The 25,084-nt window shown below is 38.3% G+C and overlaps 1 protein-coding gene across 2 annotated transcripts in view; it reads left to right on the top strand.

Annotated features, from left to right (window-relative positions):
- Positions 1-17,130, top strand: part of LOC143020696 (deoxyribonuclease-1-like) — a 21,966-nt gene extending 4,836 nt beyond the window's left edge. Inside the window, exons 1-9 of one of the 2 annotated variants that reach the window (XM_076177344.1) lie at positions 2,805-2,847; positions 10,885-11,116; positions 12,380-12,531; positions 13,880-14,115; positions 14,634-14,787; positions 14,919-15,018; positions 15,862-16,062; positions 16,286-16,372; positions 16,691-17,130. In XM_076177344.1, coding sequence (XP_076033459.1) covers positions 10,943-11,116; positions 12,380-12,531; positions 13,880-14,115; positions 14,634-14,787; positions 14,919-15,018; positions 15,862-16,062; positions 16,286-16,372; positions 16,691-16,873 — 1,287 coding nt within the window. In that variant the 5' untranslated portion in view covers positions 2,805-2,847; positions 10,885-10,942 and the 3' untranslated portion in view covers positions 16,874-17,130. Of the gene's footprint in view, positions 1-2,804; positions 2,848-10,884; positions 11,117-12,379; positions 12,532-13,879; positions 14,116-14,633; positions 14,788-14,918; positions 15,019-15,861; positions 16,063-16,285; positions 16,373-16,690 lie in introns of those variants that run through there. The other variant, XM_076177343.1, reaches the window with a different exon arrangement.
- Positions 17,131-25,084: the final 7,954 nt, after the last annotated feature.

Consider the following 25,084-nt stretch of genomic DNA (forward strand, 5'->3'; position numbering starts at 1 on the left):
CCCACCCACTTGCATCACAGTATCATATATACACAGCCATTCTGCACACATTTCTATCTCCTGCATGCTCTCTTCCTTGCTCAACGCCCCTTTAACCCCGTCCATCCATCTCATCCTCGGTCGTCCCCTCATGTTCACTCTCTCCACCTCTGCCTTCCATACTCCTTTTACTAATATTTCTTCACTCATTCTTTCCATGTGTCCAAACCATCCCAATACTCCTCCATAAGCCCTATCTTCCATCTTTCCCGCTCCCGCTATCCTCCTCACCTCGTTTCTCACTTTATCCAACCTTGTAACTTCTACCATACTTCTCAGACATTTCCTCTCGAGCACATTTAAACTTTTCCCCTCTGCCCCTCTTAAATTCCATGTCTCTGCTCCATTCAGTGTTGGAGATGGTTAAAGTGGAGAAAAGTGGGATGTGAGCCAGTTGTTGTTTGCTGATGACACTGCGCTTGTGGCAGGGTCAGAGTACTAAGGGAGTTTGTGACAAGGTTTGGGAAGGTATGCGATAGGAGAAAGTTTAAGGTAAATGTGAGTAAAAGTAATGTGATGAGATGTACAAGTGGAGACTATGGCAGCAGTCTTAAAAGAGAAAGGCTGGAGAAAATGGAAAGTTTTAGGTACTTGGGGTAGCATGTGGCAAGAAAGGGAGGAGTAGAGGTGGAGGTAGAATGTAGATTGAGAGAAGCAATTAAATGCTTTGGGGGATTAAAAAGTAATGATAAATAGGTATTTAAAATGGATGCAACGAGGAGATCATATGAAGGGGTGATTGTGCCGACAGCACTGTATATGTATATGTGTGTATGTGTATGTACATATATATATATATATATATATATATATATATACACACGTGTGTGTGTGTGTGTGTGTGTGTGTGTGTGTGTGTGTGTGTGTGTGTGTGTGTGTGTGTGTGTGTCTCCCTCTCTCCTTTCATCCATCTTTCTCCCCCGACATCTCTCTCTGTATCTATGTATATATTTATCTAAATATTTCTCTCTACCCCGCGATATATCTTTTCCTCTCTCCGCCATATCTCCCTCCCTCTCTAATACACTCTCCCCATCTCGCTATATTTTCTCTCTTGCTCGTCCGCCCCCCATATCTCTCTCTGTCCGTCTACCCCCACTCCGCCATATTTCTCGCTCTCTCTTGATCAGAAAACTAGCTGGAACCACCTGGGGAGCAAAACAAACAGTGCTTAAAACCGCAGCACTTGCCCTGTGCTACAGTGTAACAGAATATGGGGCACCAGTGTGGGCTCAGAGTGCACACACAAATAAAATTGACAATAAACTCCACGCAACCATGCGGATAATATCAGGGGCCATTAAACCAACACCACTCATTTGGCTGCCAACGATGAGTGGCTTAGCACTACCAAATATACGACGTGAGGATGCCATACAAAAACAACACCAACGCATAGACAACCTTCCAGCAGATATACCCCTCAAACAAATAATGGAGGAGGCCCCAATAATAACGAGGCTAAAATCAAGAAAACCTTTCCTTAAAACAAAAACGAAAATTTCAACCTAAAAGAAGCCTGGCAAGAAGAATGGACAAGGAAACTACCCACTGGGGGAAACTTAGTAACAGACCCAACCGAAATACTACCTGGATTTTCCAACCTAACCAGAAGAGAATGGACACGCCAACAGGCTGATATCACAACAAGGCAAAACAGCCGTTAACCTGCATCGCTGGGGCTACAAAGACTCCCCAACGTGCCCATCTTGTCATAACTCACCCCAAGATACAGACCATCTCGTACTGCACTGCCCAATCACAGCAGTGCCTGGGGGTTACCAGACTATCAATGAAACAAATCAAACATTCATAGGCTGGCTAGCAAATACAAAGTTGGAGGTGTAAGAAAGCCATACGATACTACTACTACTCTTCTCCCTCTGTCACCCACTTTCTCATTTATTAAATATGCGTGTGAACATATAGAAATATTTCAACGAGCACCTCACGAGCTATCAAACGTTAAAATTAATAAGTAATAATTCCTCTAATGCCATCATCACTTGTGTTGCCGTGGAGCCCAACGTAAACACTCCCACCCGTTGCACAGGTTTGGCAAGTTTACGTTGCAGAAATGAGATGATAGTAACTAAAGTATACAGATGTATTAGCTATCTGTATCATCAATTATGAAGTTATTTCTGTTCACAAAGATGTTTTACAATGATTACTTTTCATAACCGTGATTTTTATTATATATAAAAATTTTGAGCTATGCTTGGACAAAAATTGTGAATATCATATTCTAATATAAGATTTGTATTTATTTCATTGTTTAGTTCACTTACCAAACTTTATTTTGATCACGGTAAACAATTCAACTGGATGTATTCATTGGATTGTAAATGTAGCATTACATCTTAATTTTACATTGTGGATACTGTAGGGCATTAAATTTAATGTGCATCTTCACATATTGAACAAATTGGATTGAAATTCTGCTTTACAAGTGAATGACCTCAATAATCGATTCCTCCGCGGGCCTAGCAAGTTCTGGCGACTTATCTTATGTGAACAAATACGACATTTCGGAATGAAAATTATTTCTAGGGAGTAAAACGAGTTGCCATGTTTGATTTTAAAAATACACTATTAACTTGATGTACCAAGTCATTATGGTGATGCAGTATCACAAACTTTTATTTAGTGTCTACATATTAGACAAAAGGTAGTAAATTTCTAAATTATTTTCAAATTAGTTCCAAGGTGATTTGCGTCGTAATCTATTTGAGTTGCCATAATGAATATTTTCATTTGTGTTTAATCTATTGCGCGTCATTGACTGGACTACAGTCGTCGAATACGGTAATGTATCGGTGTTCTCACTAAACATTGAGTCATTAAACAAGACAGACTTCAAAATACTTGTAATAGTGGAAATTTATTACCCTTTCTCTGCCTTCACTATCAACTAAAAATAATTTAGTACCCATGCATTGTGAATATGACTGAAATTATTTGAAGTGTTTATTGTATTCTTCAAAGCTAGCTATTCTTACAAGGTATGATTGCTGATTTGTTAAGCGATGTTGTTCGTATTGGCTTAAGGCCCCTATACACTGTCAGTCATGCTTGCAGTCATCGAGATTGTGCAGTGTTTGGGCCACACACTGTCAGCACGATTGAGCAATCATTACTTACTTCTTGGAGTTTGTGGAGTTGGATGAACTCCCTCCAAAATTCCTGAGTGTCCTGTGTGTTCGCCATGGTTACAAAGGAAAGACTAAGCTGTTGGCGCAATCATCGCCACTAACTATCACTCATGATGGTGTAACTACTATGCTTGAGCTTACAAAATCAAACCGTGTTGGAAATTCCTCAATCATCTGCGCAAACACTCAATCACACCCACTCACACAGGATATGCTTGAGCAATCATGAATATTGTGCAATCATGACTGACAGTGTGTAGGGGCCTTTACGCTCGTTGACTGTTGTCGGTGCTCTCTAATGGATTCTGTTTAGGGTGTGGTGTACGTCGTGATTTATTGTGCCAAATCAACCTTAATGCATATCTCTTTCTTATTTCCCATCTATGTGTTATTTTTTTCCTATTCTGTATGTAGTAAAGGAAGCTATATAGTACACAGAAAAACTTTTTAGAATTATATCACTGATACCTGTGACACCTCGGCGTGCTACGTGTCAGATTTTATTCAAATTGTTGTTATAATCTTATAAAGTAATACTTATTGTACTATACAGTTTCCTTTACTATGCACAGAACAAAGGAAAACAATTTCAAATAGTACATAGATGGATAAGGGAAAAGCATGTACATGTTGATTTTTGCTACGCCCTGCACGGACTCCATGTATGAACACATATACAAAGGAAATGGAGCAGATGTACAAGGAGAAACTGAGAGAAGTGTAAGAGGTGAAGGATAGAGGAGGTAGGAGTGGAGGAGGAATGGGGACATTTCAAGGAGGAAGTGACAAGATGTCCAAAGATGGTATGTGGAACAAGGAGGGTGGAACGGTTGGGTAATGAGTGGTGGGATGAGGGAGCAAAGAAGGTTGTACAAGAGAAGAATCGAGCATCCAGGAACGGGTTTCAAAGTAGGACACGAAAAAACAAAAGAAAAGAGCAGATGTAATATGGAGGAGGAGTATGACATAATTTTCTAAAATAATAAAAATATGTTTTGGAAGGAAGCTAAGAAAGGAGGAGGAGGAGGGGAGTCGGGCAGAAAAGAAAAGGTAAAAGGTGCAGATGGACAGATGACAGAATAGGAGGTGGTATGGGGAACTTGGACAGAGTATTTAAGAGAGCTGTTGAATATAGAGGATAGTGAGGAATTGGTGGTAGCAGAGGGAGGCACTAAGAAAATGGCGGTGACGGGAGAGGAAAATGGAGGAGAAATAAGAAATGATGAGATGTCATGCAGAGTGCCTGAAAAATACAGTAATAGTGGACTGGCTAGTGAGGTTGTTTAATGTGTATCTAAGGGAAGGTAGAGTGCCAGTGAACTGGAGAAGTGCCTGTATAGTTCCACTTTACAAGGAAAAAGGGGGCTAATGTGAGTGTAGTAGTTTCAGAGGGATCTGTTTGTTGAGTGTAGTTGGGAGGGCTTATGCGAGGGTTTTAATTGAGAGGATTAGAAGAGGAACAGAGGGAGTAATTGGTGAAGAACAGTGTGGGTTTAGGAAAGGTAGGGGTTGCGTGGATCAGGTTTTTGTGGTAAGGCATTTAGGTGAGAAAGGTGTAGGAAAAAGTAAGGATGTTTTTTAGACCTTTATGAATTTGGAAATGGCTTATGACAGGGTAGACAGAAAGGCAATATGGGAGGTTTTGCAGATATACAGGATTGGGGGAAAAGTGTTAAGGGCAGTCAAGAGTTTTTACGAGAATAGTAGAGCCTGTGTTAGAATCAGAAATGACTTGGTTTGAGGTAAAGGTGGAACTGCTACAAGGATGTGTCGTGTCGCCATTGATGTTCAATGTATACATGGATGGAGTGGTATGGGAGGTAAAGGCGATGGTAATGGGTAGGGGACTGAAGTTGGTTAAAGAAAATGGAGAGAAATGGGAAATGAACTAGTTGTCGTTTGATGATGACACTGCGTTTGTGGCGGGACTAGGGAAATGATTAAGGGAGTTGGCGACGGAGTTTGGGAGGATATGTGATAGGAGAAAGTTGAAGGTAAATGTGGGCAAAAGTAAGGTGATGAGATGTACAATGGGAGAGGATGGCAGTGAGTTGGAAGTCTGAAAAGAGACTGGAGGAAGTGGACAGCTTTAGGTATTTGGGGTCACATGTGGCAGGAAATGGAGGAGTGGAATGGAGGTAAATTGTAGATTGAGAGAAGCAAGTAAATGCCTTTGGGGATTAACAAGTGTCGTGAGAAATAGGCATTTAGAAATGAATGCAAAGAGGAGACTATATGAAAGGGCGATTGTACCGACGGTATTGTATGGGGCAGTTACATGGAACTTATGAGAGGCAGAGAGGAAAAGTTTAAATGTGTTTGATATGAAGTGTCTGAGAAGTATGGTAGGGGTTACAAGGTCAGGAGTAGAGCAGGGATGGAAAAGATGGACGATATGGTTAATGAAAGAGTATTGGGATAGTTTGGATACATGGAACGAATGAATGAAAAAAGATTAGTAAAAGAGGTATGGAAGGCAGAGGTGGATGAAGTAAACTTGAGGGGACGACCGAGGATGAGATGGAGGGGTTTTGAACAAGAGAGGAATGTCTGTTGAGCAAGGGAGGGAGGAGGCAGGAGGTAGGTTGTGTAGAGATGATGCAAGGGAGGGGGTGTGGGAAGGAGTAGGGAGTGATTGTGTATGAATGGTGTTTTGGCGCAGCCCGACAAGATTTCCCCGTTTTTTTTTCTGCATGAGGGGACGGAGAGGGTGAAAGGTCGCCGATTAAGTGAACCGGCGTCCCCCAAATCAGGCTCGCCCAAAGTGGCTCGACAAAGAAACTGAAAAAAGTATTGCTAAAAAGAGACAGGCTTATAAGAAATATAAGTGCTCGGGTGCATCTAATGACTATGAAAGTTATGTATCAATACAGAGAGATTTAAAAAAGACAATAAGAAAAAGAAAACGACAATACGAAATGAACATCGCTGAGAAATCCAAAGAGAATCCCAAAGAATTCTATAGTTACATTAGAGATAAAAAGGTTGTTAGGAATCACATTGGTCCACTATTATCTGCTGACGGTCAACTTGAATATTCAAATGAAGGAATGTGTAATCTCTTAAACAATTATTTTAGCTCGGTATTCGTAAACGAAACACCTCAAAGTGAATTCCAAACTGAAACCTGTGAAAAGTCTGGGGTAAACTTACTCACTACGGTAAATATAACAAAAGAAACAATTAAAAGGTGTATAGACAAATTCAAAGTTAATAAAACACCAGGGCCTGACGGTTGGCATCCAAGAATCTTAAAGGAAATGAAAAATGAGATTGTTGTTCCATTAGAAATTATTTTCAAGAAATCCATCATATCCGGAGATGTCCCAAGAGAATGGAAGCCAGCTAACGTTACTCCCATATTCAAAAAAGGTGACAAAAAGAAACCAAATAACTATAGGCCTATTAGTTTGACTTCGATCGTAGGAAAAATAATGGAAACTATCATCAGAGATGCTATCGAATATCATTTAGAAAGTAACCGTTTGATAAATGATAGCCAACATGGTTTCAGACGGAAACGTTCTTGCGTGACTAACTTACTCGAATTCTACAACACAGTTGTCTCGAATTATGACAAAAGAAACAATATAGATTTAATATATCTAGACTTTGCAAAAGCTTTTGATACCGTCCCACACGAAAGACTACTTACTAAATTAGCTTTGCATGGAATAAGTGGTAGCCTATTAGGTTGGACTAGTAATTGGTTGAAAGGTCGAAAACAGAGAGTTGTTTTAAATGGAAAAATTCTGGATGGAAAAGTGTTGCAAGTGGAGTTCCTCAGGGTTCCGTTCTTGGGCCACTTCTATTCATAGTATATATAAATGATATAGACCATGGACTAAAATCTACTGTTTCCAAATTTGCTGATGATACAAAACTGTGCGGAGTGGCAAATGATCACTCAAACCAATTAGATATTCAAGAAGATTTAGATAAATTACAGCAATGGTCTGAAAAGTGGCTAATGAAATTTAACACAAGTAAATGCAAGGTAATGCACATGGGTAAAAATAATAGCAAGTACGATTACAAGTTATTTGGAAATTCGTTAACAAAAGTGGATAGTGAAAAAGATCTCGGCGTAATTATCAGTAACGACCTCAAATCATCCAAGCAGTGTATTTCAGCCTCTGAGAAAGCAAATAAGATTCTGGGATTGATTGCGCGATCTTTTGATTTCAAAAGTCCATCACTCATTAACAAGCTATATAAATCGTTAGTTCGTCCACATTTGGAATATGCTGTTTCCGTATGGTCACCGAATCTCATTAAAGACATTGACAGACTGGAAAAAGTACAACGGCGAGCCACAAAACTGATTCCAAATATCAAAAATAAATCATACGAAAATCGACTTAAGCACATGAATCTGTTTTCCCTAAAAAAGCGTAGACTCAGAGGTGACTTGATACAGGTCTTTAAGATTTTAAAGGGAATTGACAACATCAAAAGTGACCAAATTTTCACATTGAATGAGAATCAGACAAGAAACAATGGTCTCAAACTGTCCGGAAATAGATTCAATTTGGAAGTAGGTAGAAACAAATTTGCCAACCGTGTAGTTAATGAATGGAATAAACTTCCTGCACAGGTAGTGCAATGTAGTTCAGTTCGAAGCTTTAAGAATCATTTAGATAAATACCTAAGTAAGATGCTGTAATTATTATAATTTATGTTATATTATTTGTTTTTGTTTTGTTATAATTTGTCTGTCTGATTTTCATTTATTATTAGTTATGTCAATTTATTATCATTTACTATTTACCTGTTTGTTTGTTATTCAACTATACCAATGCATTTATTTATGTATTTTAATTGTTATTTACATTGTTATAGTTTTAATTTATTATTATGATTTTTTTTTTTTTTTTTTTTTTTTTTTTTTTTTTTTTTTTTTTTTTTTTTTTTTTTTTTTTTTTTTTTTTTTTTTTTTTTTTTTTTTTTTTTTTTTTTTTTTTTTGCATCCGACCTAGATATGGATCAAAAGGTTTCCTGTCGGCATGCTTTGCCTTTGTAATCCTTTGTTATGTTTTTCCGTATCAGTATCCGGGTTGGTTGTTTTCTTGGCATTATCGATAAGGTTTTGTTTTGTCATGGTGTTTTGAGTAGCAGGTTAATTTTCTGGAGAATTGTTAGCAAAAGTTGATATGTTTGGTGTATTGGAATTGAGCGTAGAGCGGTTTCGTGTACAGGGTCAGAATGTCGAGTCAGAGAGAGGTTTGGACACGTCCATGGCCTAATTGATAAGAAAAAGGGACAGTGGTCATCTTGCTCATAGGTGATAATGAGAACGGAAAAATGTCTACTTATCCAAGATCATGTCGTAATATGCAAGGACGGTGATGCAATGGGGCTAATCGGTGGTAAGATGCACTGCTGGAAACAGGGGGAGGAATTAGTACAGTATATTGGCTGGCGAGTTAAAATCTATATGTAACAAAAATATGCATATACAAAATGATAAAATAAGAGAAAGGAAGATGGATATCTTGCGAAGCTAGATACGGGGAGTGGTGGAGGGTTGGCTCGTATAGATGATCGTTGGAGCGTTACGCGTTGTAATGTTGGCTCGTAGAGATGATCGTTGGAACGTTGTAGTGTTGGCTTGTATAGATGATCGTTGGAGCGTTGGCTCGTAGATGATCGTTGCAGTGTTGACTCGTAGATGCAGCGATGATGCGAAGCTCGATGCGATGGTGGAGTAGGTCGTCCAACTCGTTCGTTGGTGGAGTGGAGACAGTGGGCGTCGTGGATGCTGAATGCCTGAACGATTCCGCGAAGAAGGATTGTGCCTCGTAGTGATGCTGGGTGTTGCACAGCGCTGAAGTAGGACTCTTCGCTTTGTAGTAGAATGCTGGATGATGCAGCTAAGAGGGGTTGCCTCGTATTGATGCTTGGCGATTTCGCGATGAGGGATTGTGCCTCGTAGTGTGATGCTGGATTCCAGCGAAGATCGTAGAGTTGGGAAATGGCTTTGTCGAAGAGTTGTTGCTTCGAAAGAATTAGTGTTGAAGTGGCGTGTTAAACTTCGCTGCCGACCAGAATGTAGATTTGTAGTTTCTATCTACATTGAGCAACTGAGTACTGATATTTGAAGAACCAAACTCGGCGCGGTCTGTTGACTTTAGTGTTACAGTCTTCTTTGGCTTACAAGTGCATGCACCCTCCGAAGAAGCCTTGGGGATTTGCCAGAATAACTATTATACACACACACACACACACACACACACACACACACACACACACACACACACACACACACACACACACACACACACACACACACACACACACACACACACACATGGGTTGACATATTCACAATTGGGTACATATTAAAAAAAATGTCGCATCGGTTGTGCGACGAATGTAGTCGGGAAGCACGAGGTCCATTGTCCGAGATGTTCTTGGGAGTTGTCTGAATAGCCTAGTCCTCAGGTCACAGGGTACAATGATTGTCAGATCCCGAGAACAATAAAGAATCCCTCGTGAGTTGACTCGAGATGTAGAGTACACGCGTGTGCGCGCTGGACATCGAAAGGGTTGAGAACAATTGACTGAATTTGCCGTCGTTGTTTACTGTCATTCATATCACGTAGGCTACTCTTGACTCTTATAGATGGGCCTTGGTTGGTTGTAATATGATAATAATAATAGTCATGATAGTAAATATTAACAATAATTAAAATAATAATAATAATAATAATAATAACAATCATAATAAAAACAATGGTAACAATAATGAAAGGCAAACGAGTGAAGGATAGTTTGAATTTCCAAAAAATGTCAACGACGTTGTTGACATCATGACGTTCCACCTTTCACCAATCGTGATATCTTTAACACCCAGACTATGTCTCGCCCTGCTCCGAGTAGAATCGCTTGGTTTTAGCCAGAACAAAATATCTGAAGTGCGTCTTGTACGAAGAAGTTCATCGCGTCGATTATACAGTCAATACGGACTAGTGTCGTGCATCATTTGTTTGAGATCCGAAACTAATATCTACTTTCACTTTGGGAAGAAACTAGACCACTTTCAAGTTCTACAATACTTCATTTCTACTGTCCTCTTTGAATTTCTCCTTTACCTTTTGCGCTGCTTTATTGTCCCCATGGATAGAAGCCCTGGTTATCGGAGACGAAAGATGATCTAGTTAGTATCTAAGCTGCGTAGGAAATTCATTGTTGATTCTGCAGGCGGCTTTGTACTGGGCACTGGGCAGCGCGTTTCGTAAACTGTCGTATGACAAGAATTTGTTTCAGTTACATTTTTTTTAAGAATCGTCTAAATACCAGCCCCTTCGTTCTGCAAAGAGAAAAATGATACCAAATTAAAAGAACAATAGAATGCATATTTTGGGTATATTATTGGATATTAGAAGAAATTTTACTCCATTCATAAACACGTGACAATAAAATTCAGACATGAAAGTAAAAGTAGTTCTGTATGGCTGATGCTATTAATATAATTGGCATGTTATGTACTGATAACTATGTCTCTTTCCTGACTGCAGTCAACATTGTTGTTATTGTTATCAAGGTTGTTATCTGATTAGATAGATATGGTGACCACAACGCCAGCTATAGCACCCACTCAAAATATAAACCAAACAAGAAATAATGTGTGTGTGTTAGTGTATGTATACCTTGGTATGCATATATTAACTTAATTCTGATCACTTAGATACATCCATCTGCATCTTGTCGAGAAAAAATTGGAAGAAAAACGCTGGCATAACAAAATGTCAGTGTTGAAGCTCTCGATATTGTTTTTGGTGGCTGGGGGAACTCTGACATGGGCAGACGACACCAGTCAGGAGAAAATAGGGGAACAGTTGAGGATAGCTGCCTGGAACTTGCAACGTTTTGGCTCCAATAAAATAAGGAATGAGGAAGTCGTCGATATCATCATTAAGGTGAGTGGGTGTCTGTCATTGTTTCAATAAGGGGTAACAAATAATTTATGCATCACACTTCTGGTGGTGTATTCCTTCCTTTTTATCTATTGATTTATTTTTAAAATTCTGTCATTATCATCATTATCACCATTATCATCATTATCACCATCATCATCATTATCACCATTATTATTATTACTATTATTATTATTATTATTATCATTATTATTATTATTATTGTTGTTGTTGCAGCAAATTGGAAGTATCAAGGGAGAGATATTGGAGGAAGTGGATAGCTTTAGATACTTGGGTGCGAATGTGGCGGGAAAGGGAGGAGTGGAGGTAGAGGTAAATTGTAGATTGAGGGAAGCAAGTAATTGCCTTGGGGGATTAAAAAATGTAATGAGAAATATACATTTGGGAATGGCTCCTAAGAAGAGATTGTATAAAGGGGTAATTGTGCCGACAGCATTGTATGGGGCAGAAGCATGGAACATAAGAGAGGAAGAATTTAAATGTGTTTGAGATGAAATGCCTGGGAAGTATAGTAGGGGTTACTAAGCAGGAAAGAGTGAGAAACAAGATGAGGAGAAGAGCGGGGTTGGAAAGAGAGTTGGGAGATAGGGTTGATGGAAGAGTATTGGGATGGTTTGGACACATGGAAAGAATGAAGAAAAATTAGTAAAAGAGTTGTAGAAGGCAGAGGTGAGAGGAGTGAGCATGATGGGGCGACCAAGGATGAGATGGATGGATGGGGTAAAAGGGGAATTGGGAAAGAGGGGGATGTCTGTTGAGGAATGGAAAGAGAAGACAGTAAAGGTGAGTGAAGAATGGTTGTGTATGGATGATGCTGTGATGCATGTAAGGGAGTGGGTGGGGGTGGAGGGGTGAGGGAGTATGTTTCAATCATATTTTGAGGGGACGGAGAGGGGGAGGGTCGCCGATGAAATGAAGCGGCCTTGTTGTGGATGTGCTGTATCTTGCTACATTCTTTCTCACACAGGGCAGCGGGCGAGGTGCAGGAATGAATCTTCATCCAGGAGGAGCCAAGAAAAGAGGGAGGGAGGGGTGGGGAATGGGAGTGGTGTATTTGGGGATGAAATGGGTGGGAGTGGATTTATGCCTTTGACTTTGGATACCCACCTTGCAAATGGGAAAAAACCGTTGGTATATGTATTATTATTATCATTATTATTATTATAATTGTTATCATTATTTTAATCATTATTACTATTATGATTATCCTTACCATTAATATTATATTTTTCCTACTGACGACAGGTAATAAAGCGTTACGACATAATACTAATCCAGGAAGTGGTCGACGTTTCAAACACGGCAGTCTACACCTTATTAAGCAAACTGAACAACGGAACGTCGGAATACACGCTTACCATATCGGACCGTCTTGGCAGATCAAAATACCAAGAACAGTAAGGAAAAGAGAAGAATGAATGAAATACAAAGAAAGGGAGTTCAGAAAACGGAGTTGGATAGAGGTTTTGCGTTTTAAATTTATTTTTTTCCCTACGGAATGGTTAGGTTAGGTGCTATTGGACAACGTGGGTTCTATGTCAAATATCCGTGCTTCTGGAATTTTATCAAAGACTGGGTATCACATGGTATGTTATTCGAACAGAGGAGAGTGCAAATGATAGGAGTAGAGGAGGATTGTAAATAAATGACCAAGCCTAAAGGGATGATTTAATCTGTTGCTCAATGTATTTTTTGGGGAGGAGGAGAGGGGGCTGGTTTTGACCCAAGCAGTTCGGCGGAGAAGAGAGAGGCGACTGAATTTGTTCTCTTCATCTATTGTGATTATTTTACTTGTTTATTTATTTATTTACTTGTTTATTCATTTATTTATTTATCTATTTGTTCATTTGTTTATTTATTTTTAATTTGTTTATCTTTTTCAAGTTACATAGGTGAGAGTTTAATTCAACCTGAGTAAGGGTCTTTATTTTTTTCTGTATTAATCACATATAAAGGTGTGGTTGGCTACTAAGTTTTAGTACCGGGGATGCTAGACACCCTTAGCCTGGGTACAGCAGGGTGTTGAAGTCAAGAAATGCTGGTTCATTCCATTCACTAACGCACTGCTTCTTGACGCCCTCTCGTCCAAAAGAAGGAACATAAGAATGAAGGAGACTGCAAGGGGCCATAAGGCCTATATTAGGTAGTTCCATGTCCATTACCACCTATCATACCTATCCATAAATTTATATAACCTTCTCTTAAAACAGCCAATAGTTTCAGCGCCCACTACATGATTACTAAGTCTATTCCATCCGTTAAACATTGCGTCGGTAAACCAGTTCTTGCCTATATCCTTCTTAAATTTATATTTGTCCAATTCAAATTTAGATTTAAGAAGGAAATAGACAAGAACTGGGTTACCAATAGAGTGTTTAACGAATGGAATAGACTCAGCTTATATACACTTCATGGACACCGCGATTGTTGTCTGTTTCTCTTGATTCTAAACCTTGTCCAAAGCTTGTAGCCTCAACCTCATAGTTTATCTACAAGACTAAGAACCAGTTTAGTAGTTGCTTTTTGTATTTTCTTGGTTTTGTTTATATCCTTCATTCTGTGTGGAGACCATAACGCCTCTGTATATTACAGTCTAGGGCGGATTAGACTATTATATATCTATAATTTCAGAATCTCTTCGTCTATGTAGTGAAAATTGTGTGTGTGTGTGTGTTTGTGTATAGTGAAACTTGTACTATCAATAGAAGAAATGCATGTTCAAAAACTGACTCAAAACCTTTCCAGGTACTGTTTTTATTGGAAACCATCTCGTGTCAGCCTGAATAAAACAGTCCAGTACAATGATTCGATCGGCGACCTTTTCCAATTTGAACCTTTCACTGTCGTCTTCAATACCAACTTGCCAGATCTGCCTCAGTTTGCTATTATGGCTCTCCATGCCAAACCGGATGATGCACCAAATGAGATAGACGCCCTTGCCGATGTCTATGACGAATTTAGGGTAGAGCATGGCATTGAAGGTAAGATATCTATTGTTTAGTGTTTGGTTATAATTTCTAGTTCAATTGATAGATTCCTTAATGCACTGTATGAGCAAGTATCCTCCTCAATATGCTTCACTTGAACTTATACCAAACAATCTTATTTAGTTGAAAGGATTAATAGTCCATCTCAGTGCATGTAGCATTTTTTCGACTTCTTCCCATGCCCAATTCAACTCTTTACAATTTTATTCTCCTACCATGTTATCATTATCACACTATTCAATAATTTTCATTGGGAGAAAGGATGTGCATGGCGATGTGTTTTGATAACTTCTTTCTAGGCCCTCACCTTATTATTTAGCTTTACCTACACTCAAAACAATTTCATCTATTGTCATGCTATTTCTTTTTTCTTTCATAATCACTCCATCTTCCATATTATAATTTCTGCTATATCTCCAGACTCTATATCAATCATTTCTTCACTGGAGGTCAACCTTTTCTCCGTATAAAAAAGCAACAAAACAATCATCTAAACACTAATTCTATTACAGATGCGTTTTTGATGGGCGACTTCAATGCAGGCTGCAATTATGTCACATCAGGTGATTGGGACACCATCCGTCTACACACAGACCCAAACTACATTTGGCTCATCTCCGGACATGCCGACACGACTACTAAGACCACCAGCTGCCCTTACGATAGGTACAGTATATCAAAGCAATGGAGACAACCTTGAACTGAAATAGGGACATCACAAAAATGTTTGAGAGTAGGTTTCGATAGTGTGCGAATAAAACAGTGAAAATTTCACTCTAATGCAATATGCACTGCAGGATAGTGATGAGAGGGGAAGCCCTTAGTAGGAACGCATACATGAACAGTGCAACAACCTTTTATTTTGCTGAGGAATTGGGAATAACTGATGAAGAACTGGTAAGTTGAAGTGCTGTTAAACTTAATACTCCTCTACCAGATATTTTTCTGGCTGAGAAAATAATGAACAACATGCTATGCCCACTTGTGTCTCTGGAAATACTTTTTACGTCCCCACAATTCTACCAGTGTTCCTCTCAATTTCTTGCCTCCAGCATACCTTCATTACTCTTGTAATACCTTAGTGATATAAGATCTCCAAATAGATGCTTAAGGAGACATACCACTTACGCTCTTTGTCAGGGTTTTGGCCACAATGCAGCCTTTTCTTATAACTAGAGAATGGTTCAACCTTTACTATCGATCCTTTCTGCTACTCTCTTTAAATTTCTCCTTTACTATATGACTCCATCACTTTGGTGCAACATTATTCCCAAGGATGGAAACGCTGGTAATTAGTGATGGAGTAGAATACTTCTTTTGGAGGATACAAGGAATTATTGCTGACCACTGTGGGGTTGTAGGTTTCCAGCCAATGGAATTCAAAGCAATACTTATCATCATACAGTGCGTTCAAATATGGTTGGTATTTTGTCAACAATAGGCAGCGTTTCTATCCTTGGGAACATTATGGCATAGAAACGATAATTGAGAGATTTAAGGAGGGCAGCAGAGCATAGGGATAATAGAAGTCACTAAGTCCATAAAATATCAAATGCATAAAACATGCAGTCCAAATGTCTCCATACGGGACACCTACTTCGGTACTGTGTAGTCTTTGAAAGAAGGACTGAAAGAGGAAAGTGAATGTATATTCACATGTATGTTTGTACATGGACAAACACATATATATGTACATCTAGTATGGTTTGTTCTTATATTGTGCCATTTTACTGAAATCAGATGGAAGATGTCAGCGACCATTATCCAGTGGAGGTTTCACTTCGTGGCTATGTGTCATCTTCCATAAAGGCAAACATGTCAGTTCGTCTGGGTGTGGAAGTGACCACCACAGTCAACTGGGCAGATGTCCAGGCCATGCTCCAGATCCTTCCAAGTTCCCAGTTCTACCAAGGTGTCCAAAACACCAGTGATGTAGTTGTAGTAAGTAAACACTGGAAAACAAGGTTTTAATGGCATCACTTCATCACCAGCTACACCAGAAAACAAATTTAATGCATCTCATGTTATGCTGGGGATTTTTTTTCAGTGGTCTTGCCAACCGATTTTTTTTTTTATTTTATTTTTTTTTTTATTTTTTTTTGTCAGTGGCATATGAACACTTCTGAATAAAATGGTGTTAATATTTTTTCCTTGTCCCTTATAGGTGCAGTGGTTGTTAGACTCTTTGCAGGAAACCTTCACATCCCTTACCATTTTTTCTGAGACCTTCCCAAACGTGTTGACAGTACAGGTAAGTTGAATTAGTGCAAGCTTCATCCACCTCCTTTTGTAGTAGACAGGTTAGTTGTTTCATTGTAGACGGACATGTACTGTAGATTCTTTTGTTCTATATTGTGCTGACTGATTACCAGAATTAACGCATAATAAGATGCGCTTAAAAAAGTCTCAGAAAATCGGCCTGCGTCCTACAAAGCCAAAGTTCAGCTTTGGGGTAGTGACTAGTGGTAAGTGTTGGGCAGCAGTGAGCCTTTAATCAAACCGCAAATATTTTCGCACATGTAAATAAAGAGGTGATCACTGATATCTTGTGTGGTATCTTGTTCCTCAGGCCTTCAGCGTGCTCGAGTACAAGCTTGAGAATGAGGTGTTGACAGATACTTCTTTGTATGGTGCGTCATTGGAAAACAGCGGCATGTTCAAGGTGTCCATCCTGTGTCTCTCTGTTTCTCTTTCAACGCTGCCTTCAAGTGAATGCACAACATCGGTTACCAGCCAGACCACAATTATCTAAATTTCAAATACCAAGAATTTACTTTTCAATATGTCTGCATACTTAACCACGCGTCTTTTCACATGATTGTCTTGTATAATATATTCCACGAGACTGTAACTGCCACTCCTCTCACTGTTAGTATTTTTTTTTTACTTGTGTTTGGAAATATGTGGCATATATTAACCTTTATGAATTAACATGTACTATGTAATGCAACAGCTGTAGACCTGATGTAATATGCAATTATATGTTTAAATTTTTTACCAAGTTTCAAATGAGTTTTTATGCTCCAAGTAAAAAAATATCATACTTTGGTACTTTTGTGTTTTCTTGATCTATTTGTATACAAATAGACTTCTTTCCCCATATAAGGGAGGTAGCCAGCCAAGGCACAAACCCAACCACGTCCAGCTCAAATCCATTTCCCTTTAGTCTTAGCTCCTTGTGGATCATTCCTGCCCACTGCCCGGGTCAGAGGCAATGCAAGAAGACACAGTACATCCACAGCAGGGCCAGCCGTTACATTTACATGGCGACTCTCCCTCCTCATCTTGTCCAATCATATAAAACAAAAAAAGAATAAAAAAAATAGAGAAAACGAAGAGAAACCCAGTTGGGCTGCGCCAATTCATATTCCATTCAGAACCATTTTCCACTAACAGCTATCTCTTGCCTTCTCCCTACCCTGCTCAATAGATATACCCCCTTTTACTCAAAGCCCCTTCACCCTATCCATACATCTCATTCTCAGTTTTCCCCTCAAGTTCACTCCTTCCGCCTCCGCCTTCCACTCTCTTTTTGTTAGGCTGCCCGCACACGAGCAACATTTTATTGCTAGTTGTCACAACACAAAAATTGTCAAAAATAGAACGCACACATCTCTATGGGTGCCCGCACATGGACAATTTTTCCTGAGGCGACAACAAAAAATTGTGAGGTAGTTGCGGCCGGATCAATTTCTCCGACAACACAATTATGGCAGGCGATAGAAAACGTTATTTCAAATGGGAGCTCGCACACGAACAACATTTTGTTGCTGCAATTTTTTTATTGTGACAATATTTTGTTGTGACAACTAGCAATAAAATGTTGCTCGTGTGCGGGCAGCCTTAGTCTATCTTCATTCATCCTCTACAGTATTCTTTCATCTACCTTGTCTTCTAGCTCCCTCTCCACCCCCACTCTTCCTTATCTCATTTCTTATCCATCATCGTAATGTCCACTATACTTTTCAAGCACTTCATCTCGAACAGATTTGAATTTCTCTTGACACTTTTCATTCCTCCCTGCTACACGTGACTCCTAAACATTAAAAAATATCCACTTCCTCTAATTTCTCTCCTTAATAACCTCCAACCCGCTTCCAACCTCTCCCCTTGGTTTTACCCACATTTACTATCAACTTCCTCCTATCGCATACCTTCTCAAACTCTACCACCTGCTGCCTCTGACACTCCTCTGACCCCGCTACAAGCGTAGTGTCATCCACAAACAACAACTGGCTCACCTTTCACTTCACTATCTCAAATCATATCCAATCCTCTAACCATCACCCACACATTTACTTCTCGCATCACCCCATCCATGTACACATTAGGTAGCCATGACGAATTAACACAGTCCTGATGCTGCCCCATCTTCTATATATTTCAAATGTTTATTCATTCCCTGCCGTGGAGGAGCTATGCCTCACTGCACTGTTGACCTAAGCAGTACAGCAGGGGAGAAAGGGCAACCCTTTATCCCCGGGATACTGATATCGGGAGGGATGTGTGTGTTGAATGAGTTTAATTTGTTTTTGTTCTGTGAGTGGGTGCCTGCCTGGGAGCTTGCCGTGGGGACTGGTGCCTGCGTGTGAATGAAGCGACGCGCTCCCTGGCGTATGCCCCCATTTTATGATGATGATGATGATGATGATGATGATGATGATAATGATGATGATGATGATGATGATTTGTGTGGGGGGGTGTCTTCGGTGCATGTCCCTTTTACTTATTGAGAGAAAACTTCCATATTTGACAAGTTTACTTTTTAGTTCAGTATGAATTAACATACTGTAGTTGTCTAATTTGCTTCACCGGGCATTCAAAACTGTATGGCATTTTTTAAGATTATTTCTAAAAAATAATAAAATCAAATACATTAGATCTGTTAGGACACCTGTCACAAAGGCACACAGATACACCGAACTGATCTGTATTTTGACCAACACCTGTTCAATTCTAACAAATGGGTAGAAAAAAAATCGTTTCGAAAGTGTACATTCTTATAATTTTCAAAAGCTTCTTATTCTATTTCTAACATGATTATCGACGCTCGAAATACATAATAATACGAAACAACACATATTATGGAACCATATTTTTTTTCTATCTCTGAGTAAACCTAATTAGTACATGTACAGTGCAATGTAGTTCAGTTCGAAGCTTTAAGAATCATCTAGGTAAACACCTATGCAAGATGCTGTAATGATTATCATTTATTTTATATTATTTGTTTTTGTCTTATCATGTCTCTCATTTATTATTAGTTATGTGTCAATTCATTATTATTTACTATTTACCTGTTTGTTTATTATCTAACTATACCTATGCATTTATTTATGTACTTTATTTGTTATTTATGTTATTATAGTTTTTATTTATTCATTTATTATTATTATGACTTTTTTTTCTCGCATCCGACCTAGATATAGACCAAAAGGTCTCCTGTCGGCATGCTCCGCCTTTGTAATCCTTTGTAACGGCTGTAGTACTCAGCCCAACATCATGAGTAGGACACAAGTGGGGCGTGAAGTCGTCTGCACAAAAATCATTGTTGAATAAGAATGATGAAATAATTCCAAAAACAATTAACTACAGTTACATACGTGCAAAGTATAATTCTATCGATCACTCCATATTATTATTATTATTTTTTTTTACTTTTAACTCCATGTCATCACGAACGAGACTGACAATGCGCTCGTCGGAGACATATACGGAAAATTATACGAAATGAAGCCAAGGGCTCGAACCTCAGCTCAGGCGTATCAAAGTAACAGTGACTAACCACTGCGCCATCAAGAGAGATATTTGTTAAGTACAATTTCTTATATTTGTATGCTCGAGCTACATACATATACGCGAATTTTGGTGCTCAACCCATCCCCGCTATGATGGTACAATGATAGTATGTGCGTGTGGGCAAGTGTTATTCACACACACTGAATGGTCCCCAGTGCAAATATTAATCTTTTTTTTTTTTTTTTTTTTTTTTTTTTTACTTTTAAAGGATTAATTTCTACACTGGGGACCATATCAGTGTGTGTGAATGTATATATATATATATATATATATATATATATATATTATATATATATATATATATATATATATATGCAAAGAAATCGCAAAACGCGCGGTAAACTATTTTTGCAGAAACTACCGGGAAATTGAAAAATAAAAAAAAGGATACCAAACGTTTTCGTCTATTTAAGACATTTTCAAAGGTACTTAAAGATGTCTTAAATGGACGAAAACGTTCGGTATCCGTTTTTTAAATTCCCCGGCGGTTTCTGCATATATATATATATATATATATATATATATATATATATATATAAATATGTTTATATATATGTTTATATATACATGTATATATATATATATGTATATACACATATGTATATGTGAATATATATATATATATTATATATAAATATATATTAATATATATATATATATGATAGTATCAAGACCCGCGTAGAGCAGTGGGTAACGTTCCTGCCTCCAAGCACGAAAGGTAGATGTTCGATCCCCGGGCAGTGCAAAAATACTTTCATGGTTCCAGCCCATCTCCAGAGAGGCGGTAGATTATTGTCGCATATAAATATACATTAGCACCTCATCAATATGATCGAGCTGATCACACTGATTTCAAACTACACTCACAACAACAGCCATTCCAACATCCCAAAGAAGTTTCACGAGCCCATCTCACCATACATAAGGCAGTGTGCCCCACAAGCCATGGCGTTAACACCAAAACTACGGGACAAGATAGGTACAAAAATCAATCATATCCGGAGATGTCTCAAGAAAATGGAAGTTAGCCAACGTCACCTCCATATTTAAAAGGGGTGACAAAAATAATCCAGTGAACTACAGAGCTACATGCTTAATCTCAATCGTAGGGAAATTAATGGAAACTGTCACCAGAGATACTAACGAACACCATTTAGAAAGTAACTGTTTGATAAATGCTAGCCAACATGGATTCAGACGGAAACGTTCTTCCGTGACTAACCTACTCGAATTCTACAACACAGTCATCTCAAATTATGACAAAAGAAACTATATAGATACCGTCCCATACGAAAGACTACTTGCAAAATTAGTTTCACACGGAATTAGTGGTAGCCTATTAAGTTGGACTAGTAATTGGTTAAACGATCGTAAACATTTGTTCTAAATGGCAAAACTTCTAGATGGAAAAATGTTACAAGTGGAGTTCCTCAGGGTTCCGTTCTTGGGCCCTTCTATTCAAAGCATTTATAAATGACATAGACCACTGACTGAAATCTATTGTTTCCAAATTTGCTGATACAAAACTGTGCGAAATGGGAAATGATCACTTAAATCAATTAGATATTCAAAAATACTTAGAAAAAATACAGCAAAGGTCGGAAAAGTGGCTTATGAAATTTAACACAAGTAAATGTAAGGTTATGCACATAGGTAAAAATAACAGTAAGTACGATTACAAGTTATTTGGAAATTCATTAACAAAAGTGTATAGTGAAAATGATCTCGGCGTTATTAATAGTAATGATCCCAAATCATCTAAGCAGTGTATTTCTGCCTCAGAGAAAGCAAATAAAGTTGAAGGGCTGATTGCGCGATCTTTTGATTTTTAAAGTTCATCTGTCATTAACAAGCTATACAAATCGTTAGTTCGTCAACATTTGAAATATGCTGTTTCCGTATGGTCACCGAATCTCATTAGAGACATTGACAGATTGGAAAAAGTACAACGGTAAGCCACAAAACTGAATCTAAATATCATAAATAAATCATACGAAAATCGACTTAAAATATATGAATCCCCTTTTCCTTAAAAAAGCGTAGACTCAGGGCAATTTGATACAGGTCTTTACGATTCTAAAGGGAATCGACATAAAAAGTGACGAAATTTTCACAGTGGATGCAAATCAGGCAAGAAATAATGGTCTCAAACTGTCAGGAAGTAGATTTAATTTGAAAATGGGTTGAAGTAACTTTGCCAACCGTGTAGTAATTGAATGGAATAAACTTCTTGCATGCAGAGGCAGTGCAATGTAGTACAGTTCGAAGTTTTTAAATTCATTTAGATAAACACCTAAGTAATATACTGTAATGCCTGCCATTTATCGTATTTTATTTTAGCTATTCATTTATCATTATTATTTGTTATTATGTTTATCATTTATCATGATTCATTTATCTATTTAATTAATTTATTTATTATTTTCTTTTTCGCGTCCGACCTAGTTATGGACCAAACGGTCTCGTATCGGGGTGCTCTTTCTTTGTAATCCTTTGTAATAATAATAATAATATTAATAAAAAATGAGGGAGTCATTTGTTCAGGAACCACTGCTGTACAGTATTTTGTCAGATATTATGCTCGCAAACTGTTTCGCGGTCGATAGATTGCGTTTCTGTCTTTATGAAGAGGAAAGATTTAAAGAGGGTAGCAGATAGAAGGTAGATTAGAAAATCACCAACACTCTTCTTTGAGTGGATATTAGCTCCAGTTGTGAAAGATTCCCTAGACTGGATAAATTTCCCTGGATTTTGACAAAATGTCCTAGAATTGATGAAATTTCCTAGATTTGATGAAAATCCTTAAATATTCTAAGATTGGATAACATTTCCTAAATTGGGATAACATTTCCTAAATTGGAAAAATGCCATAGATTTGATGAAATTCCCCAGATTTTACGAAATTCTGCAGATTGTATATAATTCCCTAAATTGAACAAAATGTCCTAGATTTTATTAAATTTCTCAGGTTGGATAAATTTTCTCAGATTGGACAAAAATGCTCTAGATTTGATTAAACTCCCCATATTTGACAAATCTCCCTAGATTAGCCAAAATGCATAGATTTTATGAAATTCCCTAGATTGGACAAACTGCCCTAGATAAGATTAGCTTCCCGGATTTGAACAAATTTCCCAAATTGGAAAAATTACCTTAGATTTGATAAAGATAAATCTCCATATTGGATATAATTCTCCAGAATGATTTTAGATATCTCTAGATCTGACATTTTTTTAATTTCGCATTTATCTTAGGAAGAACACAGCTGCGGTGCATGTACAAGTGTTGCGCTGAATTTGGTTATGTCACAGTCTAAATTTTACAGACTGTTGTACACTTCACTTCCTTGAATAAGAAGTTATTTTTTTCTATACAGAAGATACAGAATATCAAAACGTGTTTCTGGTATCCGAAATCTTCTAAAATTCGGAACATATTCCCAATATTTGAGGGATTCTCAATGTGTGCAGGCTTATATAATTCAATGCATTTGTTGTACAAGTAACGGCTTGCAGTGTGAGAGCAAACATCCTAACCATTACACCAGCAACTTGGTGATTTAACATGGTCTTGGATCACGTATTGGATTCGTGATCGACAGCTATTACTATCCCAGAAGAGAGCTATGAGCTCATTCATGCCCGAACTATGGGTAATGCTGACCTTATATACGTACACACACACATATAACTCCTTACCCACGAGAGTTGGAGTAACGACTCGCAGTGCAGCGATGCTGCAATTACTTCAGCCCTGGGTGGGAATTGAACTAGGTCGCGAACGGTACCACTGCGCCGTCAAGCGCATGAGTGTACACACTCATAATTATTCAAAGTACAAGAAATGACGTTAAATCGATGAGTCCTGTTTCTTTTCCTACAACTATCATAACTAGTTATCTATGCAAGACAGTAGTGGGAAGATGGTGAGGTAAACACAGGGAATTGTTGAAGTTTTATTAGTGACGTTTCGTCCTCGCCAGAACTTCTCCGTCTCTGTGTAAAATTTACCTCGCCACCCTACCACTCACTATGAAATTATAAATTTACTTTGACTATTCCCTGCGCGTGATTCATCACGGTCTTGGATCGCGTGTTGTACTTGTGATCGACAGTTATTACCCTCCCGTATGAGAGCATAGACAATAAAGTTCGCATAATTGATAGTATGAATTGGCACATTTAATTTACGGTAGGAAAGAAGGTGGATGGAATGTTACAATTTCTACACTGATACACCGGTGGTGGCACACTGGGCATTTTTTCGCTAATATGCTACTTGCATTTGCTACTTCATTTGAAGAGAAACGATTTCGGTTACTGTCTTTTGTTTTTCAAATTTTCAAATGTCAAATCACTTGCGTCACAGAGTGAGAAGCTGCATGACGAACTTAGAGAAGCCTATACGAAAGTTAGACATATTGTTATGTTCTTACGGAAGTCTAGAATATTGTCACAGACGTCGTTTCTACTCAAACGAAGTAGCAAAAGCAAGTAGCATGCTAGCCTAATGTGCCGCCACCTTAAGTTTTCTGTCCACAGAAACCCATCAACAAAGACAACTTTATACACTACTTATCTCGACGCGGCACGAAAGCAAAGTCTGGCATAGCAATTAGTTACTTCCTAGGAACTTTCAGAATATGCAGAGAATATTTAGAAGACGATTATAAATGCATAACTGTGACATTCAGCCGACATAGATATCCACTTGGCCTTTTACAAAAATTAAAAATCAAGGCTGAACGCATTTGGAAACAAAACGAAGCATTGGTAAAACACGACAAAGAATGCCCCGTATCACCAGCGCCGACAGTTGAGAGTTCGTTCGAGTACAATCGACTTCGGTTATGATGTCTTATTTTTTAAATCTCCAAACGTGAAACTATCATTCCGTCATATATAGCAAAGCTGAATAATGAACTAAGGGATTGTAAACCTATACTAATATTAGACATACTGTCTAAATGTTCATAGAGAAGTTTAGATTTCTGTAAGCGAAGTCATATTCTAGTTACTCAAATGGAGGTTGGAGGTGGGATATGGGAGGGAAATTAGCCCTTTAATCTGGTAGATTTTGGCCTATCTGTGGACCAATTTCCACTCACGCCTGTCTACTCCATCTTCGCCTGTCTTGTTCAGTCTCTTTCCACTTTACCTTGAAC

The sequence above is a fragment of the Oratosquilla oratoria genome, chromosome 40 (genome assembly GCF_046742065.1).
Source record: "Oratosquilla oratoria isolate Oo_2021 chromosome 40, ASM4674206v1, whole genome shotgun sequence".
NCBI classification, from domain to species: domain Eukaryota; kingdom Metazoa; phylum Arthropoda; class Malacostraca; order Stomatopoda; family Squillidae; genus Oratosquilla; species Oratosquilla oratoria.